At 42.2% G+C, this 27,849-nt stretch overlaps 2 protein-coding genes across 3 annotated transcripts in view; both read left to right on the forward strand.

Moving 5' to 3' along the window:
- The window catches only part of LOC126036558 (ran-binding protein 3-like), a 33,290-nt gene extending 13,642 nt beyond the window's left edge, over positions 1 to 19,648 (forward strand). Inside the window, exons 7-15 of the mRNA XM_049796497.1 lie at positions 234 to 358; positions 825 to 928; positions 6,051 to 6,135; positions 7,247 to 7,346; positions 8,477 to 8,607; positions 9,548 to 9,668; positions 10,271 to 10,413; positions 13,683 to 13,875; positions 19,299 to 19,648. Of these exons, the coding sequence (XP_049652454.1) occupies positions 234 to 358; positions 825 to 928; positions 6,051 to 6,135; positions 7,247 to 7,346; positions 8,477 to 8,607; positions 9,548 to 9,668; positions 10,271 to 10,413; positions 13,683 to 13,875; positions 19,299 to 19,342 (1,046 nt within the window). The 3' untranslated portion in view covers positions 19,343 to 19,648. The remainder of the gene's footprint in view (positions 1 to 233; positions 359 to 824; positions 929 to 6,050; positions 6,136 to 7,246; positions 7,347 to 8,476; positions 8,608 to 9,547; positions 9,669 to 10,270; positions 10,414 to 13,682; positions 13,876 to 19,298) is intronic.
- NADK2 (NAD kinase 2, mitochondrial) overlaps positions 1 to 27,849 on the forward strand; it is a 367,514-nt gene that overhangs the window by 58,836 nt on the left and 280,829 nt on the right. The window contains exon 1 of one of the 2 annotated variants that reach the window (XM_049796492.1): positions 26,924 to 27,043. The exons of the other annotated variant lie outside the window; for it this stretch is intronic. The gene's annotated coding sequence lies outside the window, so the exon portion shown is untranslated. Of the gene's footprint in view, positions 1 to 26,923; positions 27,044 to 27,849 lie in introns of those variants that run through there. 2 annotated transcript variants of the gene reach the window in all.

Consider the following 27,849-nt stretch of genomic DNA (forward strand, 5'->3'; position numbering starts at 1 on the left):
TTTTTTATTTAACACATTATCTTTTAATTCTGGTAGGATCATGGGGTTGGTGTCACTACAGAGTTGTGCATTTTAGAATGGATTACAAAATTTCAGAATGTGTAGCAAGTAAACAATAAATGCTATTTAAATATGCTTTGAAGCTTTCAGTTGAAGGAGGCAAGACACATAGGTATGAATTAGATGGGAAGAAAAAGTCTCTGTTTAAATATTTTGTCTTTGTATTTTGCAAGGATCCTTGTCACAAAGTCAATTGCGGAATGTCATTAGACCTGCCATTTTACAACCCCCACAAGCCCTGGCCTGTCCTGAAAATCCTGTAGTATCTCCAGTGACTAAGAAAGAAGCATATGTTCAGGTAAAAAGAAAAGTAGTTTTACTGGCTAATGTATGTTTGCAGCTCAAATACAAAAACCCAGTGCTGTCTTAAAGCAGTTAATTATTCCACTGCCTGATTTTCAAGAAAGTTCCCCTCTCAGTTTCAGTGGAATCGATGGATCTCTGACATGGTGTGAACTGTTAAGCTCGTGCTGGCTGTGTTTGAAAACACATCTCTTCTCTGCAGGCTGTCTCAGCTTTCAGATATCAGGGTTCTGTGGGCAAACCAGCTTTGGGAATTTTTTGGATTTTGTTTATTTAGAAAGCAACATTTTAGCATTTTGATTAAGGGCACTGGCTTAGTACACAGCTGGAGGAAGCTCAGCCAACTACCGCATATATATATATATATATATACGCCTCGGTGACTCTGGACTTCTAGCAGACCTGTTTATAGCAGAAAATAAGCTTGGTCTAATTAATTCATCGGGTTTTACCATTCCTAGCTATCTGAAGACAGGTCTTATTCCTCAGCTGAGAATTCAGTGAGTTCCAAGACAGCAGTGAGGTCATCTACTACCATGAATCTTTCTACCTCTAAAACAACACAGTAAGTTTTTCTTTATTGTATTCCTGCACCATTTTGTCATTTGGCCTATGGCACGCCCTTTTGTCCTACATGTCTAACATGGTACTAAGCCCGTGGTATCTACACCCACACAATGCTCAGTGGTGTTTGTGTGTAGTGCCAGAATTTGTGGGTACTGACTTGAGCTCCGTACACCACAAGAAATGGACTCCTGCTGGAAATTAATCTCTGTGGGACAGATTGTTTCTCATTAGCAACCCCCAAGCCAGAAACTATTTTGGTTTGCCATGTCATGCAGCTTTGGCAGTTCAAAATATGTCCCAGTTTTGAATGTTTACAGTCATCTTTGTGTCCCTTTGGAGAGCTCTATTCTGATTGCATGGCTGCTGCATCTCATAAACAGATGCAGAGAAACTCAGCAATTACAAAAATATGTGAGCATCTTGGACACAGAAGACATGAAGACGACCATACAGGACTGATCTGGAAGACAAGGTCAGTGCTGCAACTGATCTTCTACTTCCGTGCACACGCCAGAGTTTCTGGGATGAACAGCTGGCTGTGATGATTGTGGTAGGGTGGCATCTTTGTGCAGACATGGGTTGACCAGAACAGGCTTGAATGTCTGCATGAGGAAGCTGACTTGCTTGGGCTAGGACGTTGCCCCTTGCCTCTGACTGAAAGAGCTCATACCGGTGCAGAAGCGGGCTATTGCCTCTCTCTGGAGACTGGCTCATGAGAATGTTAGGTCTGTGGTTAGCCAGCAGGTTATCTTGTAGGTATTAATACTGCTTGCTGATGGTTGATGAGGGTTGTTTGCCTGGAAGTTGTGAGCATCAGGAATACGCCTGAGATCAGTTGTGATGAGAGAATGACATTTTAAAATGGCTAGGGCCACAGATAGCACATCTGGGATGTTGCCTCCTTTCCCCCTCCCACCCAAAGAGGGCAGAGAACGTCTTAACTGCAAAGGAGTCCAGTCCAGTCTCCTTCAGGGCTGGATGGGCCACAGATAAAGCTTCCTGCACACAACGTTTGGGATGCACAGTGCTGGGGTTCTGAGGAAGTAAGGAGTGTTTAGGTGCACAGAGAACTTAGATTCTTAGTCTTTGTCAACAAGAAGAGCATAATTAGAGGGCAGATGCTCACTGTGATTTTGGAAGAGCCAGCCTGTCCTTGTCTATCACAGTTAATGCTGTCTATCACAGTGATGGTGCCCTGTGAGAACAACATGGAGCCAACAGAGCATGCTGGAATTTTAGCAGATTCAAAATGATGGCAATGCATATACCAGAAAAGCTAAAGGGAAGGTGGTACTGACTTCAAAATCAGTTGCTATCGCTACTCAAATCTATTTACTTTCTGTCAGCTGCACAATATCTCGGAAAAGATAGGTGAGTGGCTTTCTTTTGTGAAGTAGATGGACACAGAAATGCAATGCAGTGTTTGAGTGCTGACAAGTTACAAGACTTAAAAGTGCTTATGGTATTTCTTTTCCTTTTCTTTTTTAAAAAGGAAATTGCTAATCTCTTTGGGGTATTCATGCCTCATTAATTCTGCATATCGCAGTTGTGGTAAATGTTGGTTTATTTGACAAGTTGAAAACTAATTTAAATACAACCAGGTGCTTACTGCTCTTCTGAGATTGCAGGGGGTGTAAGTGCCATTCTTCCGATGTGTATTAAGTGACTGATGCTTTAAAATACTTCAGTAGAGTCTTTTGGGCATAGCTGTTTTCTCATAGATAGCTTGACAACAAGTATTCAAACAAACAACTTTATTATAAACTCCGTATACATGCTAAACAGTAGTAAACATTGCAGCCAGACCTGCTCATTGCTAAGTAAAGAATTTTCTGAGTTTGTTTTTAATTATCAGTCGAGATGTAGCTAGTGTTTATTTACAAAATAAAATGCAGACACACTCAACAGCAGGGATTGCTGCTGCCTGCAAACGTCCCTCTTGCTTTCCCTCCTCTTCCACCTCTTCTCTATGTGACATGATTCTGTAGAGAGATGAATGAAAATGGTTTGTTAGCCCTCTGCAGTTGCTGCAGCTGTCCACGTCCCAGGAAACCACCAATGGTTCCGTTTCCTGAACGGGCTGTAGTAATGAACTGAAAAGAAGAAATTTGCAGTTTCTTAAGTCGGCTTAAAAACTTGGAGAGAAGATTGTGTCGTAAGTGACAGAAATGTAATGCTGGGAAAGCTCAGGCTTCTGGTCATGTATTCAGCTCTGCACAAGGATTTGCTTGGAAAACTGACAGGGTTTAAGGCCGGCACTGGAACTGGCAGCTACTCAGACCCTTCTGGACACTCTGAGGACAGTACCTGGATCTACTCCCTTTCCGTAGTCCCTTTCCAGTATCTTATCCACATTTCTCCTTCTCCTGTTCTCCCTTGTTAGTGTTCATTCCCTGAATTCAGTGCCTCTGTTTTGAATCTCCATGGCAATGTCATCCCGGGCACACTTTGTTCTTGCCCTGCAGCAACATAAGGGTATTGAAGTTTTAATACAGCTTTAAGGCTGGCACTTCCAATTAACTGTCCGGAAGAAGAAAGATCCTGCACCAGTTACTTCTTCCTTACATTTCCAAAAATAATCAAAATCCATTTCCCACATTATTTCTTTTGAGACAAACCTCTACTTTCAGGTTTTTTTACTCTTCCAGACTGCTATCCTTCCCAAGTTGCTACCGGAGCAGCCTAGAAGCAGCCGACAAAATTTCGGGATGCAAACTGATCACAATTCAGTCAATTTTAGTGGGCAGTTTTCTTAAGGATTAGAAACTCATTAGTTTAAACACACTTTAGATTCCCTGTTCATGGCCCAAAACACATATGGAAGGCTTCAAGGCTGAAAAGGGATGGATTTTCTGATTTCTTTTTCTTATTTGCTCTTAGTCTTAGCAACACATCGAGCATGAGAATGTTAAGGAATATTTTGTTCTTCAAGTGTAAAATGGAGATAGCTTGTCCTTGGGAATTCCTTCATCCTGTGTGAAGAGATTTCAAGCACACTGTATTTGTGAACACAGAAACTAAGTTTTAGAGGCAACCGCCAAAGTTCTGGCAACAAACCCAGCTTCTTAACAGGAATATCCTCTGCACGACATAGGTGCTGTTAAGCCCTCCCAAGGGTGATGAATGATCTGGAAGAGCAGATAAGTGGTGCTGAAGTATGCAGTTTGTGACAGAACATCAGATTGTCTTCCTGCCAAGTCATCCTTCTGGAAGAGGAAGAGACTAGAACTTGGATGGTTTTGCCTTGTGGCCAGCAAGAGATGCAGTGATTAAGCTCTACAGAACGCATAGAATCATAGAATCATTTAGGTTGGAAAAGACCTTCAAGATCATCGAGTCCAACCATCAACCATGCCCACTACACCATGTCCTGAAGTACCCCATCTACTCGATTTTTGAATACCGCCAGTGATGGTGACTCAACCATTTCCCTGGGCAGCCTATTCCAATGTCTGACAACTCTTTCAGTAAGGAAATTTTTCCTAATATCCAATCTAAATCTCCCTTGCCGCAACTTGAGGCCATTTCCTCTCGTCCTATCACTAGTTATTTGATAGAAGAGACCAGCACCCACCTCACTGCAGACCCCTTCAGGCAGTTGTAGAGAGCGATCAGGTCTCCCCTCAGCCTCCTCTTCTCCAGGCTAAACAGCCCCAGCTCCCTCAGCCGCTCCTCACAGGACTTGTGCTCCAGGCCCCTCACCAGCTTGGTTGCCCTTCTCTGGACACGCTCCAGCACCTCCATGTCTTTCCCGTAGTGAGGGGCCCAAAACTGAACCCAGGACTCGAGGTGCGGCCTCACCAGTGCCCAGTACAGGGGAACGACCACCTCCCTGCTCCTGCTGGCCACACTATTTCTGATACAGGCCAGGATGCCGTTGGCCCTCTTGGCCACCTGGGCACACTGCATGAACCACCTATAAGCCTTTTGTGAAAAAAACCCCAAAACAAACAACACCCCCCCCCCCCCGCCCCAAACCAGCAGCAAGAACAACTTCCACACGAAGTTTCCAAGGACTTCCTAATGACTTTTATAAAAAGTGGATCCTGTCACATTTAAAGTGGCTGTGTAATTAGCAGGTCAAATCACAGCTGTACTTACATTAGAATATCCTTGAATGTAATCCACAAGTAATACACTTTTTACAAGTTGTGAGTATGTTACTATTTAAAAATGCATTCGCTACCTTCTCTTAAAACCTGAGAGGTAAGAGGCTAACTGAGAGTAGTTAAACTCAGGGTGGCAATGCAAAAAAAAAATGATGTTTTTTATCTGGAAAACCTGAGACACTAAGAAGGAAGAAGGGACAGAGGAGGAGAAGGACAAGTGTTGTTTTAATGTATCTTCTGCCAGAACCAGTCACATTCCAGATCCTAAATGTAAAGTGATGTATCTACTGTATGAAATTTTCTCCTCAATCTGTATCCCCAATCTATAGCGGGCCAGTACCAAAGGATTGCAAGTATTTAGTTTTCTTCACTTCTTATTTTAAGTATATCTATGGAACAGGTCATTGAAAAATGGAGAGAAGATCTTTCTTCTTGTTTTAGTTATAACTTCTCATAAGCCACCTGCTATCATGCCTTTACATTTTTGCAGTATTTATGTGAATTGAAAGTGTGTGCATTAGAATACGCTGCTTCTCTGCCTTTCCAAGACATTAGGTAGATGACCGAGGAGTGCCTGTAAGGCATTGGGGAGGACATTATTCTGAAGGGCATGAGAGCTGTAGGAACATGAAGGGATAATTGTTAATCATTGGCAGTCTTTTGGTGGAGCAAAAGGAAACAGGGAAAGAAATGTAACGCATTAAAGTTTCTGGAGTAAGACACTTACCTGAGGAGGAGGCGGCATGTTGTTTTGCTTCTTATTCTTCGCTTTTAAGGAACATCCTCAGTAACCTTCATGAAATACAGTGTGATACTCTGTTCCTTTAGTGAAATGTTACAGAGAGAATATTCTCAGATTCTCTTAAAAGATTTTGTCTGATTACTTAAGTAGTCATTTTTTGTTTGTCTTTAATGTAAGGTGTGGAAAAGTAAATGCGTGAACTTATTTGTATTCTTTACAAAGTTCTAAAGAGTTCTAAGTCACATTGTTATGTTATTTTGTTCCCACAGAAGTCAGTTGTTTGAAGATGAAAGTGTACAAAACAGCAGCAATTCTGATTTTGTGTTTGGAGAAAACATGGTTGAGAGAGTTTTGGTAAGATCAGTAAATGCTGGCAGACTTTTTATCAATGTTAATGTACTCCTGAGTATAATTTTTTTCAGAGATTGATTCTTTTTAGGTCATCCTGTTCTTTTAAAGATGTGAGAAAATATGATTCCAATGACTGTTGAGGAGAAAGTAACTTAATATTTGCTGTAGAAGGGGTAGGCATCTCTATCTTCCCCGTCCTAGATAAGTACTCCAATTACTAGCCTGTACTAGTACGCACTTCTCTTTTGCTCATTTTTTAACCCAAAAAAGTTTGGTTTTATATTCCATGTAAAGTGGGACAGCTAAAATACAAGATAAAAGAATGTGCTCCATACTGCTCTAATAATTTCCATTGTAACTGTTAAGAGATGGGAGAAATTAGTATGAGGGGAAAATCGAACATCCATCCTAGATAGCGTCCGTGTTCAACTATGTTGTATGTGCTGTGAGATAGCTTAATGGATCAAGTCCTGAAGGAAACTCAGACAAAAAGGTGGTTCCCAAGCTGAGGACTGCACCATTTAAAAGGGAATTGAAATTCAGTTTCTAGTAGAAGTAGAATGAAAACAGTATGCGTATCTGCCAGTGAAAAAGCTTGGCAACCATAGGTCTGGGTTATGACTTCTGACCAGGATTTAGGTATGACGTAGGAGTTGGGCCACTGAGCATTGTCAGGAGCCAGAAGCATTTATTTAGATATGCCTAAGGAACTTTATCTGCAAAAACTGAAGGTCGTGGAAATTCTTAATCCTTCTGAGGTTAAGTTTGTGGTGTCTGAAAGTTTTCACCTATTCTTCTGGGGCTTAAGTGCTTAAACTGGAAATTAGCTGGTACTTAAACCTCTAAGTCCTTCAGTGGATTTAAATCCTAGTCCAGGATCCATACAGAGAGGCCATTCTTCTTGGTGGGAGAAAGACATACTGATTTTATGACAATAAAGTTACTTCCACTTGAGACTGAAATTGTATCATCTGGGTCAGTTTTTACTCTGAAGATACTCCATTTTCTAATCTTCAGCCTAGCATGCATTAAATGATTCGATGTTCTATCTGATATGAAGTAACATAGCCATTTTATTTAAATAGGAATTCTTATTTCCCCTGTTTTTTCCTAGAGTCCTGAAAAGCATCCCCAGCCGTGTAATGGAGCTGATTCATACAATGGAGAAATAACATCCATGTACATAGAACCTTTTCATGTCAGTCCACAAACAAGTAAGTGTACTTAGCAAACAAGTACAGTTAGCTTTGTTACTATGTTTCACTGTATTTTAGAGGATGTCAAATGAGTGGTGGTCAATAATTTTCATCTATTCTCAAGTTATCCAGTCACTAGTACACTGGCAGCATGTGCCAAAAATCTGTGTTCAGAAAGCAGCTACAGTTTGATTTATGACATTTGAACTGGACTAACTTCAGAATGAATGATCTAAGTTACTCAGGAAAGGATGGAGTTTTATGGATTATTATTATTATTTATTACAGATTATTATTTTTTATTACTTGAAAAAAATGTGGTGAACTTTGTGAATGCCTTTTGGACCGCATTTTTGAACTACGTTTTTTAAGCTGTCTGCTGCTTGTATTTTGTGACTGTTCATATAAATTACTTCGCCATATTTGTATCCTAATTGGAGGACTGAAACTTCCAGACAGACAGATTTCGGGGTTTGTTTGTGACTTTGGTGTGAGCTTTTCTACTAGGCAAGCCACATAAACCTAGGCTGTGAGGGAATCCAAAGAAGGCCCATATCCTGAGCCCTCTTGCCAAATTTTGCGCCCTCTTTACTAATGGATGTCTTGGATCCTCTTGCTTTGTATGAAGATTCTTACAAGTAAAAAAAATAAAAAATTAAAGCCTATGGAAAACGTATCTAGATCGTGCAAAATACAAAATTTTGTAACAATGTTCCTTTCAAATCTTGTCCTTTCGTGTTCCTGTCAAGTATTCATTGTATAGGTATTACTATTCTGAATACTAGGATGTGTGTCTTTCATTATTTATTAATCTGCCCAGCAATATGACAGGCAAGTTTCATTTTGAAAATCAACTTCTAATTATTTAGGGCTTGTTTCTGCAAGTTGTCCCTTGGGGCAAACCTCTGCAACTGCAGAGAGCCCTGTTCTATTCAAAATGAGTCTGAACAGGTGAGACATTTTGCATTATTCCAGCCTTTTTCTCTTGTATTTACTGCTTTGGCCAAAAACTTGTTAGTAGCACTAAAGAATATCAGATACCACAGGGTTTACTGACGTCGCAGGCCATCCTATGTCCTAGTTTTGTTGTTCTGAAAATACTCCCCGTACAGAAAGGATTTCCTTTTTTTTTTCCCCGCCTCCTACAGAAACAGCTTTGTTGAGGAATGCAACACTAAATGAATCAGCAGCTGCTTCTATTTGCAAGCCAGTAGAGAAAATTCTGTTAGATAAAGTTGACGTTATAACTGGAGAAGAAGCAGAACACAATGTGTTACAGGTATGTATTTCATAAAGCCTTGATGGTGAGCAGTTTTGTGGTTGAGAAGATCATCTAGATCTATTACAGATCTGAAAATAACTTCAGTTTATATTTTAAATTTTCACTTCTTTAAGATATAACTCTACTAACCCATTATTTCTATAGGCTGATATTTTCTTTTTCATATTACATTTGTTCATTTTATAGTGCCTTTCAGTAAGTGGCTGCTTCAGAACTGCGTTCTACAGTTGTATTTTATAAGCATCTACACAGTGTACCAGCAGTAACTAAAACTTCAAAATTTGAACTGATTTGGGTAATGATTTTTTTTTGGACAAAACTATGTTTGGAAAAAAGCAATGTGTTGTCAAAGTAGTTAGTTTTATAGTTCATCTAAAATATCAATTATCTTTCTGGCCCTCCAGGATGTATCTTGCTATTCTTCATCTTCAAAATGTTATTTTCTCAGAAAATACCAATGATGTATATGTTTTTAAAAATCTTAACATTGAAAGTTGCATTATTTTATCATTGATTCAATCTTCTGTCTTGTCAGAACATGAAAGTTTTACTCTCTTTGGAGTGGTACTCTCCTAGTAGTGGTACTACTGGTATCCTGGTCTGCATAATGTTTCTAATGAGTGAGGGAATAAGATGTAGAACATTTGCAACAAATTCAGCTGTGGTAGTGGGTATTGCAGGTGAAGAGTTACTGAAGATGAAGTAATTGAAAAAGTAAACTGGGATTCATGCTGAATGTCCTCCATAACTAGCAGAAAGTTTAGCACACATCTGGGAGCCATTTCATTTTAAGTAATAATGGTGATAGATCTATATATCTTTCTATACATGCATATGGATGTATTAAAAGCCGTATCAAAAGGTTTGAAAACATAAAGTTTTAGAACCAGTAATATTAACATTGGCTGGCAATTTCCATTATGTATTTCTCTTTCAGATCAACTGCAAGCTTTTTGTATTTAACAAGCTTTCTTTAACCTGGATTGAAAGAGGCAGAGGATCCCTGAGGCTTAATGACACTTCCAGCAATAAATGTGGAATGTTGCAGTCAAGGCTAAGTAAGAATTAAGTAACGAAGTAACACATACACAAAACACTAAATAACTTGTACTATTGCTGGCTAGCATAAGTTTATTTCAGAACATTTAAAACTGAGTAGCTAGTTTTATTTAAGTCAAGTTGCTGGCCATCTTTTTAACATTGCCTGATAAAGTTACCTGTGTTACAAACTGAGGTACTGGGCATTTTTCACTGTTTGTACACTCACGCTTGCATATGTTGTTGGGTTCTGTGTAATTGTGCTGCAGTGTATCTTTAGCTCAGTCACCAGTCTGACAGTTTACTCCCTTTTGGTTCTGCTTTTCCAGGATTTTCCAAGTGACTGTTTCAGGTCACTTCTAGAATGTTGTTGTTACTGTGCTGTCATTTTTTGTACTGTATTGCACAGTTTCAGCAGATTATTTGCTTTGTATGCCAGATGTATTGAAAGAAACTAATATATTTTGGTATTTTAAAAAATAGTTATCTCATCATGTCAGGTTTTAGACCTAATTAAAAAGAATAACTCATGAAAATATTAGTTGTATACAAGTGCTAGAGAAGACTGCTGCAGTGAAAACGAAGATGGTTCCAATGCCTTATATAAACCTTCTTATTTTAGTTATGCGAAATCAAGGCAGCCTGAGACTGATTCTCAACACCCGACTCTGGGATCAAATGGTTATAAAAAGAGCAAACAGAAAGAGCCTGTGCTTCACTGCAACAGACCAAGAGGACCACTCTGTTCAAGTATTTCTAATTCAGGTAAGCAAGAGAGAAAAACCCCAGCCAAATCCCCATTTCATCTAGGATTGTGAAGACTTGCTGAGGCTTTGGTTTTAGCAAATGGCCTTTGATGCTCTGTCAGGCTGTTCAGCTTAGCTGTTACATGGCTTTTATTATGAAATGAGTTAGAAAGTGCCATCCCTTGGTATTTCAAAAAAAAGGTGTGAAGATGGGATATGGCCTTAGGGCGGACATTTCCAGACTGTGGTTCACCTGCCACTGATGGAATGGATATCATTCCAGTCATATGCAGCAACTGCTGTTTCTTACAGAAGCAACACTATTTTCTACACAGGTAGTTAGATATTCGTAAATTACTTTGGTACAAGGCAGCAGCTTTCTGCCATGGTTCTCGACACAGTGCTTGCAGTAATCCATCCAGTGTAGGACCTCCATTTCTCAGTTGAGGAGAACATAGATTTTGCAATGTCACCTTATGTAAGACAATAGTCTTGGGAATCCAGGTTTTCTCTAGCAAGGGCTGGTAAGTTGAGGATGGAAGTATGGTGGACTTAACTTGCAAATAAATAGCACATATGTCCTAGGTTAAGAAGTGAGAGCATCCACCTGAGTTTAAGGATGTCTCCGGTTTCCCCAGTAGACCTTTCTGGGAAGGGTTCAGCCTCCTGGGCAAGAAAAATAACTCGCCACTTCCAGGAAGTGTCACATGTCATACACAAGCAAAGCACTATGCACCTTATATGCCAGCACTGTAAGTCTGTCACTTCCAAACAGTTATTGACTTATGTATGGCTGTGCTGGACAGCTGGTCTGCCTGTGAGAATTAGAAATGTTCTGGATTGCCAGATGTGCTGCACAGTTTTTCTAGTGTATATAAATGTAAACATCCCTTAAATTCTGTTGTGGCACTTCTGGACAGCAAAAAAAAGACATGTATTAGGAAACCAAGGTACATGTGTGTGGCAAGGGTTGCAGGAAGCTACTTCTACAGTCGTCACTGAAGCGGCTGGTATCCTTCCCTATAGCTAGTATCCAGCCAAACTAACACTGAGACTCTTGAGTGTGGAAGGCAGATTGGTCAATGCGTGAGACACCCAGCAGGCACTGCCAGAGCCTCGGCATGTAAGTAGGCTGGTCTAGTAGTCAGTGGAGCCCACTCCTCCAAGGCACCGGCAGATATTTTTAACTGCCATTTAAATTTGGTTTTCCCATGTCCCATGAATGATTGATACATTTGGTTCAGGGATATTATCCAAAGGGCTTCTCATGAGTGAGGGAGAAGAGTCATATGATGCTGACTACAAAGTAGGTGGTCCACAAGACTCCATTCGGTTGATCCTACAGTACTCACCCAGGTTTGCGCAGAGGGCTGGCCCTGCCCACTCCCCCATGCTTGTTTCTCCCTCCTTGCTTTTGGTAGCATTGGAATTCATACAGCTATGAGTGAGGCAGATCAGAGAACTGATCTGGGTGGGCTTTTTTTGGTTTTGCTAATTTCGGTTTTCAGCTTGATTCTATTCACCCTGTGATTGCCCTAACGGTGGTACTGGCACAATGGAGAGGGTAGAAATGAAGGGTCAGAGGATGTACGGAGGCGAGTCCACCCCTCTTGGCAGAAGCCAGAGTTCATACTAGATTAAAGTGACAAAGGAACTCTGGCTTTTCAATGAATAAGTAAAAAGCTACCAATAGAAATGATCAGACTGAATAGCTGCCTTTTTCATATTTATGACCCTGCGTTTCCTGAAAAGCCCTGTTATCTTCAGAGCTCAGATTTGTCCACTGAGAACTGCAGTTTGCAGTTGAGACATCTCAACAACTCTGAATTGCTTTCTTCTTTGCCCGGCTGTAGGGAGAGAACGGTTTGCTGCTGCAAGTCTGGGTGGCACAGAAGGCAACCCTGATCTGCTGCTGCTTCCCAATTCGCATGCTTTTCCACCTGTACACACTGAAAGGTGTCATTCCAATCCAAACAACATGTATTTATTCCTATTGCCAAGCGATACAGATAGAAATTACTCTATGTGATGCACAGAAGTGGAGAGCTGGACTACAGAAGACCATATGTAGTTACCCTCTGGTAGATGATCTGCTTCATGACAATGTAAGAAGTACTCTACTGGTACTTCTGGCAATGCCCAAATGCAGTGCTTTTAGGAAGCCCAGGCAAACATGGCCACTTTGTATGGTCTGTTCACCTCATTGACCCCCAGCATCCTTCAGTGTTGGATTAGAGATGTGAGAACATGCACCCCTACTTGTTTCCTTTGCTATCTATTTTGTGAAATGATTGCCCCTGAATTTTTCCAATTCCTTTTTTTAAACTTTTGTGACTATATTTTTGACCTGCTGTTTTTAATTTACATTGTCTCTCCCCCCTCTCTCCTGAAACTGCAAATGTAGAAGTTATTACTCAACTCTGTGAAAAAGCACTTTCTTTTATGCTGATCCTCTACTGCTTTCATTAAGCGTACGCTCGTGCATTTATTGTGTGGTTTGATGAACAGCCATACCATATGCAGTTTATCTACCACTTTTATAATTTTGAAAACCTTAGTTATACCCCATTCTTATCCTTCTTTTCAAACTTGAAGTGTCTCAACTCTTCCTAAGGAGCTGCATCACACCCTTGATCATTTTTGGTGGCCTTCTCTTTCCCTTCTTTAATTGTGCTATATCCTTGAGATGTGATGGCCAGAACGGAACACAGTACTCAGGACATGGCTGCTTGAAGGTTTTATGTACTGGCAAAATGCTGCCTTGTCTAGTTCTCAGTACTCTTCTTGATGCTTATCTTCTGTTCAAAAATAGCAGCAGAATTCATAGTATCTTTAAATATTATAATCACAAATAATTTTTTGTAGTTAGGTTTTAAAATTCTTACATTCTGTAAACCAAAATAATGTAATACATATATTAACATTTCAGTGCTTTCTTACTTCTCGAATCATACTCGGGAATTGTCTGGAATATCGAGTACTCGGTACAAACTGAGCCATTCTTCAGGGGAAATTATTTTTAAGCTTATGTTTCTTGTAACTATAGGGAAAATAATCAACAGCTACATATTGCAAAACTCAGACCACTTAAAGAAGCGTGACCTTATTTGTATTTAAATTTATTTTCTGAAATGAATTATTAAGTGTGAATCTTAAATGGATTGCTGTGATTAAAAAGGACAAAATAGAGCTCCTTCATTACTTTTGAAAATTTCTCAGTCAGCTTCTCTATGACAAACAGAGGTTTTTCTTGGTTAGTTTGGACTGAATGCATTTTATGTTCTGCAGGCAAGCTCAAAAGACACCGAATACCTGTATGCAGCAATGCATCACCGCCTTGTGGCATTGCGAAGCTTTGCTGAGCAAGAGCCAGATGCCAATCAAGTAGATGCAGAGTCAGAAATAGCTTTTGAGCCATTAAACTGTGATAGTGATGATGAAGATGATGAAAAAATAACTCAAGTGAGCAGCAGTGGATATGGTAAGCAGAAATTTTCCTGGGAATGCTGTAATCCTTTCAAGGTATTTTCTTGCAAGCAATGACAATTGTACTACTTTTTTTTTTTTTTCGTGCTGACTATAACTGCCATCTGTTACAGATACCCTTTTTCACGTAGAAGACGGTAATTCCTTTTAGTATTTTGACTTACTACTGTTAAAATGCAAGGTTTTGCCAGATCAAGCTTCTACACATCTTTATAGCAGTGGAATACTCTTTTGACAAAAGGCTGAGGGTTAAGAAATTTTAATATTGTCAAGCTTTACCTAAAAGTTTCTTCAGTATATTTCAGTAGAAATGACTAGAGGTATTGAGATACTAGGTGTTCCTTGAGTAAGTGAAAGTTGAGTCCATTCACATCAGCGCTTACGTAGTTACTAAGGGCTTGAAGTGTAATGTGTTTACTAAGATAATTTATTATGCAGTGGTTAACTTGATTTAAAAGACTGATTCTTGATCAGCTATAACAACTACCTCATTAGGAAATCTGAAGGTCAAGATTTATGCACCGGTTTTGCCAGCCTTCTTCAACGTCACAAAAATGTAGGCTCCTCAAAGGGAAGAATGCAACTAAAACAAGATATAAGGGGCAAGCTGCTGACTTAAACCTTCTCTAGAAGCTGTTAATACAGCTCACAACAAGGCTGGGGTCACATTTGCAGAAAGCAAGGCAGAAACAGCTGTCAGACTTAAAAGCTCTTCTATCTTAGCAAAAGACAAGTCACATTTCTGGGGCAAATTCACTTGCTTGTGCCAAACAGCTACAGTGGATACAGGAGCTGCCAATTACATTCAATTTTCTAATAGAAGGACTACAGCGGGCATGTTTGAGTTGTTGCTCATGGCATTAGTTTCCCTCTGCAACTGAGCAACATACTGTCCTTATATTGTAAACTCTTCCTTTTAACAACTATTCAACAAGAATTAAGTCATGTATGAGTAACAGCTACAAGTGACTGTTTCCTTAAGGAAGTCTTTTTTCACCTTTAGGCAAATAGATTGCAGTTTACAATGCTCGTTCCCATTATTAATTGTTGTTTAACTACATTTCAGTAGCATTCAGTGCTCTAAGCAAAGCATGATGCTCTTATACAACATTTTCTCACAAATACCTTTTTTCTGTTTAGGAAATGGGAAAATTGTTAGCTGTGAGAACTCCCTGGATTGCTCCCAGATAATCCAAAATTCCCTCTGTAATTCCTACATAGTCTCTATTGGCTTTTACAAAGAGTTACTGGTAACTTGGAAACTCTGGATGGAGCTTGATTCCTTTCCAGAATTCTTGATAAGAATTCTTTGTTCTTCTAGGGGAAAAAAAAAAAGAGGGGAAAGGGAATGTCAAAGCAGTGTAGGAGCACAAATTTACAAGTTAAATATTTATTTTGATTTGCAGAGACTTCTGATACAAATATTCAGATGGCAGCCAGCAAACAGATTCTGAGATATGAGTGTCAGGTGCTGTTTTTTCTTGATCTTTTAGTTTAAGCATCTGTCCTTCGTTTACGTCCAGTTACTGACAGCAATTCTAACAATCCCTTTCAGCTGCTTTTTCGATGACTTCTAGCATTTCCTGCTTATCTTAATCTCTTCTATTATTCTTAGAGCCACAAGGTTTTAATTTTGCATACATGTCAGTTACTGGTATCCAAGTCCCACTTACTTTACTTGCAGACATTCACCTCTTACACATGCCTATCCCTGGAACTCCCATTTCCAAGACAGGAGGAAAAATATACCTCATGGGTTTAGAACAGGGTGAGGTCAGTTTTAAATATCAGCATAGAAGCATCCATTTGGATGCAAGAGATTAGATCCTGCATATTTAAGAGCATTTGTTTAAATCTTTCATTTTCATGTGTTCTTTTTCTTTGAAGGATGTGTGTGAATAAGTCATCTTCTTTTTATTGATGTAATTCTGTTTCAGAGATTACCTCTCCTTAAGACCACATACATGTTAAGAAGCTAAGTCCTCAGTGACTGCTTCATTACAATAAATAGAAAGTATGCCTGCATTTTATTTCCTTCCATTCTACCTGTTTTGTCTCAAAAGAAATCAATTATAGTTCTTTCTTTTCTCAATACAGGCAATTTCCTTCTTGTTAAACTGAATAACACAGTTCCCTAGATTATGATATCTATTTCATGACACTGTAAAAGACATGAAAAAATAGATAAGAATTATCTTTAGTGCTAGAGACTGAGGAAGAAGGCAAATGATATATGCCGTAAGTGAAGTGTTATGAACACTAAAGTGATCCTATGTTTGTTTGCAAGACATTTTTGTAAGAATTTTTTACACAGAATTCTTCATTAACAGGATGTTAATGATGTATAAGGACACTGTATAAGGTAGTAGAGGTATCTCTACCATTTTGCAAATTCAGTATAGATATTTACTCCAGCATTTTTTAAATTCTTTATTGCTTTACTTTCAAGCAGAGATACTATTTTCATAAAGTCCATAAAGAATAAGTTGCTGCACCTGCTCCTTTTATCAGATAATATTTTACCAGTTACAGCTTGGATATTTCTACCAACAAATTGCTCTGTAAACCTAAGTGCAGAGAAACAGAACAATTAATCTTTAAGCGGATTTTGAGAATGGATAAGATCAATAACTCTCTGGGAAGTATTAATCTTTTCCCACTGAATACAGAGTGAGCCGAGGAGATGAATTCAGACTAGACAGCAAACTTCTAGGCTGACCAAAGTCAAGCAAATCTCTTCATCCATTTCTTTCATTGCTAGTTCATTTCTCTGCTAAGTATTGTAACTGTGTTTGCCTCCAGTTGTCTTTGTTAGATTTAGGTGAGGACAGATGAGCAGAATTCTTTATTACACGTAAGAAAAATTTTCTCAGTAAATAACAAATAAAACAATGAAAAATGCTGATTGAGTGATTGGACCAAGAGTGCTCCCTTCTGAGGGAAATGCCACTGGCCTGAGACAGTTCCGTGACTCTCCCCTTTAGTTTTTCCTCTCCTTGGACTTGGAAGCCTTACATTCTTTGCTGTGTGGTAGATCTGCTTCAACAAACAGAACAGAGAATTACCCTTAGCCAGACATATGGAACAGCCTAGTATGGGAGCACTGCCTTCGGGTAGACAGCGAATTGTTCCTGACCCCTGTGGATAAAGAGGACTTGGCACCCTATCAGTCTGTGTCCGGGGCTTGTTCTGCAACGAGTACCATAATGTCAGACTGTTGCCACTACCTCCTCCTGCTTTGCTAATAGATCTCAACCATCGATTTGGGGCTTTCCAGTGTGTTTGCAGACCTGTGCCAGGTGTCTGTGCAGACAAAGTCCTCTGACTCTGGCTTTTTAAGGACCTTGACTACAGGCAGTTACAAATTCAGCACATGGGAGTATTGAATTGCACTGCTAATATGCATAAATTCCATGTGTAGTTATTGGATAGACAGTTCTCTAACGTAGACACTGTGCAACTCTTGCAGGCTGCCCATCTCTTTCCACTTGGCAGCACAAACAAACCAGGCACCCGTGTCAGCTTCAAAAAACCATCCTGCCAGAACATGGAACTGTTAGAGCCCCAACACCTAAGCTTGCCATTGGTAGCAGGTGATTGGAAGTCACTGCTTAGACCCATAAGTGACCAAGATGTCTCTGAAAATGGTACTCTTGTTTCTGACTCTTCTAAGAGAGTTTTTCCGTCTTTTCTTCATAGGCATAAGGAGATTCTGTCCTTGCTCCAAAGGAATGCATTTTGATCACATTTAGAAACGCCTCCGTCATGGTCATCAGAAATAGTGGAAGGTTCTTAAAGTGCTGTAACCCCATTAGTATATAGAAAGAACTGTTATGCCTCGAGACACATGAGGCATTTCTTTCACAGGGGAGTATGAAATGCCAGTTGTAGTAGTAGAGTAGCATGGGGCTATAGGTAGCATGGTTCCTATGATTTCCATCCTTTTCCCTTTCCTGATTTTGCAGGAATTTATTTATTTGTATCCCTAAGGGAGAACAGAGAAGCTGGAAAAGTACCTGTGAGGGACAAGGACGGCGGTGTCACTAGGCAAAGAAATGCTTTACGCATTGTTTCTTACACCGTACCTCACCAATAATTCTCTTAAATCTTCTCCTAACTTCATCCTGGTTGAGGTATCCTCTCTTTTGATCGAGGTGTCCTCTCTTTCTTGGCATGGAATTTTCTTTTAGAAGCTGTTAGGGTGAATTCAAAGATGCTGGAGTCTAGGACTAGGTAAGTCCCAAGAGGTCTCTCTTGTATGTAGCCATAGACCTTAAGAGAAAACCACAGTGTGCGAAGACATCGTGTGTCCTGTATGGATCCAACAAGAATTGCATGGATTTTGGAGACTACTGGTGTGGAGAGCCAGACAGTGCAGCCTTTGTTCTATTTTACAGACCTTTTCTGGTCCACTATACAAATACCTCCCATGTTGGCCTCATTAGGACTGTCATCTGTTGGTGTTGGTCAAGATTTAAAATGTTACAAGAGCTTTTTTTATTTTTAAGTAAAATACTTCTAAAGTTCTTAAAGGAACTACTGTTCAGCAACACCACAGGAACTCCTGAAGAACTGCTATCTTTGCTTGATGTTTCTTGTCAGTTTAATTTAAATTCTTTCCAATTGTTAAGGATTCCAAATCATAAATCTCAAACACACACTCCCATACCTGATTGTGATTAAAACTGAGGAAAAGTTAAGAATTAACTTCTTTGTTGGAGTCCAAGTTTCTGCATTCTTTGCAGCAGATGTCAGTAACATCTAAAGCAGAGAAGAAGAGACAACTCTGATTGGCTTTAAATGCTGACATATTAGGAAAGGGGCGGGGGGGGATCAGATTAGTGTTCTGACAAACGCAAGACCTTTCATTTCACCTGTAAAAAGTCTGAAACTTATAGTTAGTATTTAGCAGGAGCCAGATGGTAGTAGCAATTTTTAAACAGATACTGAGTTACATGGCTGGCATTAGTCAGCTGTATCTGCTTTTTTGCAGATGAGTCAAAGTCATAGAGATTACAGACCAAAAACACCCCTGGGTACTTTATCATGACCAGTGAGCTGTTTGAAGATACGCTGGTTTTCTCACAGCTTAGCGAGCATCTATTACAAAGTGTTAAGACAATGTTCCCTGTATAGAGTGAGATGATTTGCATCACAGACACATGTCCTATCTGGACATCTGAATCCTTAAGTGCTTATGTGCTTGTCTTTATTGACAGGGGGGGTCACAGGCTTCATTCACTATTCACATGCTCAAATATTTGTGAATAATCCTGTGTTATCTAGTTAGATATTTACCTAAACCAGGAACTGATCATATCCAAACTCTAACCTAGTGCTCTGGTATTATGAAATACCGGATTGTTTCAAAACATGAATATGCTCAAATAAGCAGGATTTTTTCAAATTCTTTTTCAGATCATTCTAGATGGAACCACAGGCAGTCCATAGTCTGCTCCTGACACCTACCAGAGGTTACAACAGCATGGCTGGGAACTCATCTTCCCAAAATGTCTAAGCTGACGCATTAGTCCCAGGAGGGAGGAAATCAGATGCATTTTCCTTTATGAGTTTTAAGCAAAGATTCATTTTAAGGACAGCTTAAGTTTAATACATTGAGAAAGAACTTCAGATGCACTTTTGAGGATTCCAGTCAGCCTGCTTTGCACTGAGATGGCAATGACACAATGGCTTCCAATATTCAAGAAGCGTTACCAAGGCTTCAGATTTTAGAATTAAATATATTTAGATGCATTATTAAAGTAAGGAATTTTATAGGGAATAGATGTTTTTTCATCATATTGATGGATAAAAGCACATAACCATGAACTAATAATGTATGTGAAGAGATACTTGTTACTTTTCATCTGTTATTTAAAAGATACATTTGGAAAGCTTTAAATCAGGCTTCACTGAAAAAACATTCATTTAAAATTGTGTGGTAACATTCAGCATCCTGTTTGTAAGTACATACAAGCAGAACTGGGGATGGCAGTTTAGCATGACCAAGGCCTGTGAAACTAGCATTCATAACAAGGTTTTTTTTTCTCTTTGTTTTGAAAATACCTGGAGTTGCATACTGGTTATAGAATTCTGTTAAAGGGCAAAGAACCACAATCTGCCTTTACAGCCATAAGCACCAGGAGAATTCAGCATGAGGAACTGCAAGTCTGTTCTAGAGGCATATGAGCTTTAAAATCTAAAAGTATATCCACTTGCACTCATGAACACCTCTTCAGTTGCACAAAACAAGCACCTGCACTGTTACTTGTCCATTCAGTATGCGCAAATAAACGCATGCACAGTATAGCTGGATATCTGCCTAAAAATTTCTCTTAAATGTGTGAGATTATCTGAAATTACTTCTGCCTTAGCTGTAGCTATCCCTGAACAGCATCATTCCTTGAAATAGATTAATATGTTACACATCCTAATATGTGCAATAATCCCAGCAGTGCCAAAGACCCATTCACTCTAGAAAAGTGATTCCACAAACTACTGCCTTTGACCTAACCATTCTCGTGAGGAATTAGAAAAATCAATTCTCTCTAATGCCACCTATGAATTAAGAGTTACTGGATCATTCATACGCCTGTGCACAGTACAGACACCATTTATACTCTGTATTTTCTATTCATTCTGTCAAAAGAGAAAGAAAATATGCCTGTAATCATTCCGCTGCGACTCTCTGTTGCCTTGTATATTGTTGGTTACCAAATACTCTTTCTTTGTCATCCTCAGAGCTGAAACAATGTTCTGAAATACCTGAAGTCCTTTTAATTAAGGTATTTGTAACAATTTTTCAATCTTAAAAGCTGCGTCGCACCCGAGGAGTCAAATTACACTTTAGTTTTCCTGTCTGAACAACATGTATGAAGTTGGAAGAATACCAGCTTCTTCCTGAATTCTCAGTGCCCTGTCAAGATTAGCATCCAGGTGAAGCTGGACTAGCAAGCATCTGGATTATGCTGAATCCTAAATACCCTGCCAAAATTAGCACTTGTCTGACATTGATTTAGCATCTGGATGACAGTAAGCTTAAGTGGGACCGGGTTTTTGCCTTCAGGAAAAGGGGACTGCTTCACAACAGAGCATCTGTGTCAAACACTGAAGCACTGATTGCACTCTTCAGTCTGCGAGTAATGTCTTTCCATAACTACCTGTACATTGTGTCCTTTTCTATCGGCCTTGCTCCTGACCACAACAGTATTTGCATCACTGACCTTCATATTTCATTGCTGCAACTCATACTCGGGAACAAAGCTCCATGTTATAGAAACTAAAGCAGTTGTAAAACACAGCAGCCCTCTGTATTTAGCAACAGGTCATGGTGATAACTTTGCCCTGGAGTTCAGCTGGCTATGCACTGAATGCAGAGTTTAATTTCAAAGTCTGTCCTGATAATCAAAGCCTTCCATGAAACAGGATTTAAGCACCCGAGTGTCACGATATCCCTCTAAATTCTACTACAGCTGTAAAATCCTTGTCAAATGAAGGAGTGTTCCAGGGCAGGCACAACAGAACTTCTGCAGACACAGGACTTAAACTTTGCCATTTGCTCCCACAGCATAAGGAACAAGGCTTATGATCATTCACAAATAAACTCTCCTTTGATCTGCCTCTTCCTAGGATTGTTACATGTATACACGAGTACACACGCAAACCCACATGCTTACGCACACACACACACAACCACACACTCTCAAACATGAAGCTACATCTCCTAAAAGCTGAGGAGGAAAAGAGATGCTTAACTGTTTTGAAGGGTTTGGATACTGTGGTAATAGATGACGTATAAATAGGTGTCTGTGCAGACATCTTTATGGTATGAATTTTTACTCCTGAGATCCTAGTTATTTATTCTGTTCAGTCTCATTGCACTAAAATTCATTGTCTCTCAAGACTGAAAGTATGCTAATACATAATATATTAATTTGGTGTTAAAAATGTGAAGATTGTCATTTTATGACAGCCAGAGCAACGATTGCTATGCCTGAGCAATAAACAACTTTCTTACAGCTTTAATTTCCATCTAACTAGTCTTATTTTGTGTCCGAGTTAGAGCTTCCTACAGACAGTTCCTTCCAACCCCGTTTTCCTAAGGAAACAAGATTTAAACTGTTGCGTACTCTGTCCATCTGTCAGGCCCACTTAGAGCCCACTGTTCAGTTTCAGAAAAATTGGATGGGAGGTAGAAGGCTCAAAGACAATTTAAGTTCTTCGTGAAAATTGGCAACTGTTGAGTGACAGAACTCGGAGGAAGGTATCCTTTGAGGAAAAAGTTTCAGAGTAAGCTTGGTATTTTCTGTAAGGCTTGTGGGGCTGAGTGATGCATTCCTGCTTCTGAACAAGCTGCAGCATTTGCTGGGAGGGAGGAGAAAGAAACCATGGCAGGATGGATACCTGGGATTACTGTGTCCTGAAGACGGGTGTAGGGATATGACCCAAATCCATATGAAAGTAGATATCGTTAATTTTGCTGTTTGTGGAGCAAAGTGTTCTTCCATGTTTCTTTCAGATGAATGTTACTTACTTATTTCTAACAAATCCCAGTGATTAATTTATATATGCGAGGGCTGCAGAGCTGGAAGCTCTTACATACGAGTACAGTAATAATTTTCAAAAGGAGGGAAGACTAACAATTCCTCATATAAGGATACATATGCAGATATCTGCCACTAAGATTAGGAGTTTCTAGCAAAGTGTACTTGGATGGGAGAGCCTAAGTGGCTTATGTTCTGGAGGTGTTTGTATCTCTCTAAATCTTGTCACTCAGGTTTTTACATCATGATCTTCAGTGACCTCCCAATTAGTTTTGGCAGACTGTATGAAGTTAAGAGTTTGGTACTGTCTCTGTTGAATGAATGAATACAGGGAAAACCTTTAGCACAGCTGATCCTGCTTTCAATGCTGCCGACAGCCAGTATGACATGGTCAGGGAGGGAAACAGCATCCTCTTTCCCTACCTACCACTGGGGCATGCTGGCAGGAAGATCTAGAAGCAGCATACCTTGCCTGTTCTACAGCAGTTGTCTGTCTGGAAAGTGGGCTTCAGATTACCGAGTCGTCTTGCACAAACACTAAAGTTACTCTTACAAAACAATGTGTCTGCAGCTGTTCAAGCATATTCAAATTGCTTCTGAAATGGTGAAGTCAGTTGTGTTAGTCCACTTCAGGACAGTGTAGTTTGCTTTGCATAAGCAAAGAGTGGGAAGAAAAGTAGAAAAGTAGATTTCTGTTAATTGAAACATATTCTAATGAACGTGTGGACAAGAAAGCTTGACCCTTCCCATTGGTTTTGTGTGACAAATTTTCAGCAATTTGCATTTGTAAGAATAACTGCACTTATTTTGCTTTTTCTGAAGTATTCTCTTCTGTTTTGGAATTTATGAAGCAGTCGTATGACCCAACTATGTAATCACTCATGAGGGTACATACGTTGCGAGCAAAATGGAAGCACCCATGGGTAGAATCTGGGATCAGAAGTTTAATCAGACTACACCTGCTAATGTGTTCATCTACCTGTCCTGTCAAGATTCTGATGTGCTGCACGAGTGATGTGTTCTCTAAGCATTAGTCTGGAGTTTCCCTCTGGATAATCAGAATTGACAGCTGTGGTCAGCTGGGCTCAAAACCTGAGGGCTCAGTTTTGTGAAATGTTACCGTGATGGTCTGTTCATCTCCCCCTGTGTGAATGCAACCAACAGTGACAACATTAACATTTTCAACAGAAAGACAGCACTGTCATTTTCAGGTATCAGTAGTGCGTAGGGGCATATAAAGAAAGTATAGAGCATGTGAATGATTGGATTAATTTTATCACTGGTGATTAATTCAATGATCACAAGAAGGCGTTACTCACAGACTTCAGTAAGGAGTAGAAATGAACAGTTGTCCCGCACTGTAACTACTCTAGAAGCAATACGTAAATTCCTTTGGATGCAAAAAGGCTGCATTTGGAGACCTTCTTATGTAAAACTGCTGGCTGGTACAGTCATGCATTGCCACTTTTGCAGCTAGTGTAATAACTTAGGAATTTCCTAATTTAGTGTTTACATACAAAACTTTCCAGTTACATTGGTTTTTAACACTGAATAAATTATTTTATTACACAGAGGTTTTGGGTTTTTTTAAGTCCACTGTATAATTTGAAGAATGTAGAGCTAAGGATGCCTGGTTTTCTACGGATTTGCATCTTGAAATTTACCTCATGTATGATAACTCCTTGGCATCTAAAATGTGCATTACTCTGAAGAGTTTTCCTTACTGCAGGCAGTATTGAGGTGTCCATTTCCATAAGGAATTTTTAAGTACTCTCTGCCCAGAATGAAGCTGGTCATGGTTAGCCAAGGGTCTAGAAAGTCACTACAGTGGGAATTCACCTGTGCTTCATACTTGTATCCTGTAGGAATACCAGGCTAAAATGCCTGTGCTTATTAATTTAATTCTGTATGAACAAATCTATCCCTTAACGCACTGGGTATATTGCTCCGAAGTCATTGAAGATGGGGTGTGAAGACATGTCGTGTCACAAACTGTGAATATATTTCAAAATACATGTCATTTGACAGATACTTGTGCCTTGTTCCTGTGTACCAGTTGTATATTCAAACCAAAAGGTGTGGTAAGGGAGAGTAAATAGGCCTATTCACAAGTAAGATGTGATCTGTAAGTGACATTTCACAAACTCTATTTTATGCGTTATGGAAAGCTTAAAACTTTTTCCACGTAGATAATGGGGTGTCGCATGGTGATCTGTGCGCTCTTCAGCTAGTCAGTCTGTCAGACACTTCCTTCCGGGAACCCTGGATGAATCACTTCTTACTCTGTGCCGCAGCTCTACCTCCAGAACATTTAAGATATCATCTACTGGTTGGAATTTACATTTTAAAATAAGTATTTCATATTTTATGCTTATAATGCTTGCTGTGGGCATTAATTCAAAAGACCATAACAGAATAATTGCGTGGCCTCAGAGTAAAATACTGTTCCATACTCAAGTTTGCCTTTCAAGGATGAAAACAGTTCCGTATAAATAGGTAATACACGAAGCACAGAATCCTAGAGGTGCAGCTCAAGGGTCAAATAAACTATCAAAAAGATAACAATTTGGAACACAGCTGTAAATTTTCAAAACCTCTTCTTATCCTTTTGGTCTCCAGGATCTCGTATTATCTACTGCTTTGTACAATCCAAAAGTTAATAGTTACACAGAACGAGGCATTAGCTGGTTAGCAAGAGAATTAGTTATGTTTAATTACTCTCCTGGTAATCTGATTTGTGGTAGTTTCCCTCAAGGCTAAGCTAATCAGTAGGTAGAAAAACCTCCTCCCCGTCAGTAAAGACTGGGTGGAGCTTTTGTTTAGCTGAATGGGTTTAGCTATTCTCATTTCCTAAGGCTCTCCTAGCAGAGCAGCGTAGATGGGTGCTGGGCTGACAGGTAAAAGCTGCTGCTTTCAATCCCTCCTCACAAGGAGAAGCTGTGACTTCCTCCAGGGAAAGAACGGGCACAAGGCGAGTAATGAGAAAAACGTGCGTAAACGAGGCTTTCAGTGCAGAAGTACTGTCTGTGAAAGTCAATACCTGAGAAGGCAGTTATTAATAATGATGTAACCACCGCCCCAACTGTGAAAGTCAATACCTGAAAAGGCAGTTATTAATGATGTAACCGCCCCCCTCCCCCCATTTTTTTAGATAGTTTGCTTACAATACTGAAAAGTAACACACGATCCTTTTTTTTTTTTTTTTTAAAAACCTGGACACGCAAAATGCGGACACACACACTCACAGGCCCGTTTCACAGGTCTTTTCCCAAGCCTGCTGCTTTCACCACGTTGCCTTTTTCTGCGCTTCCTCAGACAGTGGAATAAACGTAATACAGAGCAGAACAGTCGTGAGTAAGAGATTGACCTCTCAAATCACACCCTTCTCCTCCCAAGATGCGGTACTTGGTGCTTTTAAAACAAAGCACCTGTTGCGTTTTTTCCTAACTTCCAGAATCCCTTTCCTCAGACAAGTTTAACAAGGTAGCCAGCCAGCCTCCCCGCGAGGCACCTGCGGGAGCTGCCACCTCAGGATTTCCACAGCCCTCCCAGCTACCAACTCTCGCCTCCCCCAGCTACCTCAGAGGACGCAAGCGGCTTTATTTGTCGAGCCGTCGCCGCAGGAGGAGGCTGGGCAGGAGGCGGCTGGGCGGGAGGCGGCGAGGGGACGCAGGAGGTGTCCCTCCGGGGCGGGGGGGAGCCGAGGCAGCCCGGCTGAGGGGACCCAGCCCCTCACGACGGCCGCCGGCGCGCGCCCACCTGGCTGCCTCGAGCCCCGCCTCCCGCGCGGCGGGGGAAGCGGCACCGCGAGACGACGGGCGGGTGGGGGCAGGCGACTTGGTGCGCCAGGCGCATGCGCCACTCCCGCTTCCCGAGGCGCGGGAGGGGGAGCTGTCCCCGCCTTCCCCCCCTGCGGCCGGCGCCGTTGGTCTCGAGCCGGACGCATGCGCTCCGGCGCGGGAGCCTCCCCCGCTGCTCCTGCCCCGCCCCACCCCCCCACCCACCCCCGGAGGGTGGGAGTCTCGCGGCGCGCTTCCCTATTGGCGGGGGCCGCGCCTGCGTGCGGGGAGGGGCGGGGCGCCGCGGCGCGGCCGTGCCATGTGTGCCGAGCGCTGCCCGGGCGGGGAGGCAGCCTCAGAGCGGGGGCGGCCGCCGCCGGGCAGCGCCGCGCCGCGCCCCTTCCCTCCCTCCCTCCCTCCCGCCCGCCCGCCCGCCGGCCGCAGGCTGCCGCCCCGGGGCGGGGAGCGAGCCCGGGCGATGTCCTCCGCGCGGGGCTTCCTCGGCGGCTCCTTCTGCCTCGCCGGCCGGGCGGCCGGGCGCCGTTCGCCGCCGCTCTGTCAGCGGGCGGCGGGGGCTTCCTCCGCCCTGCCGGGGCTGTCGCTGCTCGGCGGCGCCCGCCGGCGCCTCCTCGCCCTCCGCTGCGCGGCGGAGGGGGCCGGGGCCGGGGCCGGCGCCGGGCCGTGCGCGCCGCCGCGGCGGCGGGGCTGCGGCGGGCTGGGGGCGGCGGGCGGCGGGTTCCGGCCGTCGCGGGTGGCGGTGGTGGTGAAGACGACGCGGTACGAGTTCGAGCAGCAGCGGTACCGCTACGCCGGGCTCTCCGAGGAGGACCTCAAGCAGCTGGTGAGCGGCGGGAGCGGGGCGGCGATCCCGGCCTCCCCGGGCGCGGCCGGGCCGTGGCGCCGGGGCCGGGCTGTGGGGAGGCTTGAGGAGTCACCAGGGCGATGCCCGGGCTGCGGAGGGGCCCGGCGTGTCCGGAGCGGGCCTGGGGCTCCCCCTCGCCCTGCGCAGGGGCGGGGGGGCGCGGGGCGGCGCCGTGGTCCGGTGCCGGCGGGCGGGGGCGCGGCCGCTGAGCCCGCGGTCGGGCGCTGCCGGGCGGCTGTCCCCGTCCCGCCCCCCCCCCGGGGCCGGGAGCCCGACTCGGAGCTGGGAGAGGGGGAGCGGGCAGCGCCGCTTAACCGCCCCTCGTTCGTCTGTTGCCGATTACCGAGGGACTTGTGTAGTAAGCGTGCTCGGGTTTTATCCTCGGAGCGGCCCCGGCAGCCTTCACCAAGGTGCAGGTGTTTTCGTGCAGTGTGTCGCGTAAAGCCTCTGTTTGGAGGAGCGCCTGCTGAGGAGAGCACTCTGTTCTGAAAATCCTCTCCGAGTCTTGGAGAGGACTCGTTCTCGCTTCCTCCTGCTCCTTCGCTCCGCACCCTTGCCTCGCTTCCTCACTTCACCCCTCGGGTGTTTTTCTCGTGACTCCTCCAGCTCAACAGCCAAATCTCTCGTTCGCATCCACCTGCCTGGCTACGGTTTTTAGAAAAGCCTTTCCCTGTGGTCCGTAGGAAGCATTCAGTACAAAACCAGGCGGCTGTTCCGCTAGTGAGGGTGTACTGAGGAAAGCGGGTGTTTCCAAGAGTCGATACGTGCGCCCAGCAAAGCGGGTG

The sequence above is a fragment of the Accipiter gentilis genome, chromosome Z, assembly GCF_929443795.1.
Source record: "Accipiter gentilis chromosome Z, bAccGen1.1, whole genome shotgun sequence".
Taxonomy (NCBI): Eukaryota; Metazoa; Chordata; class Aves; order Accipitriformes; family Accipitridae; genus Astur; species Astur gentilis.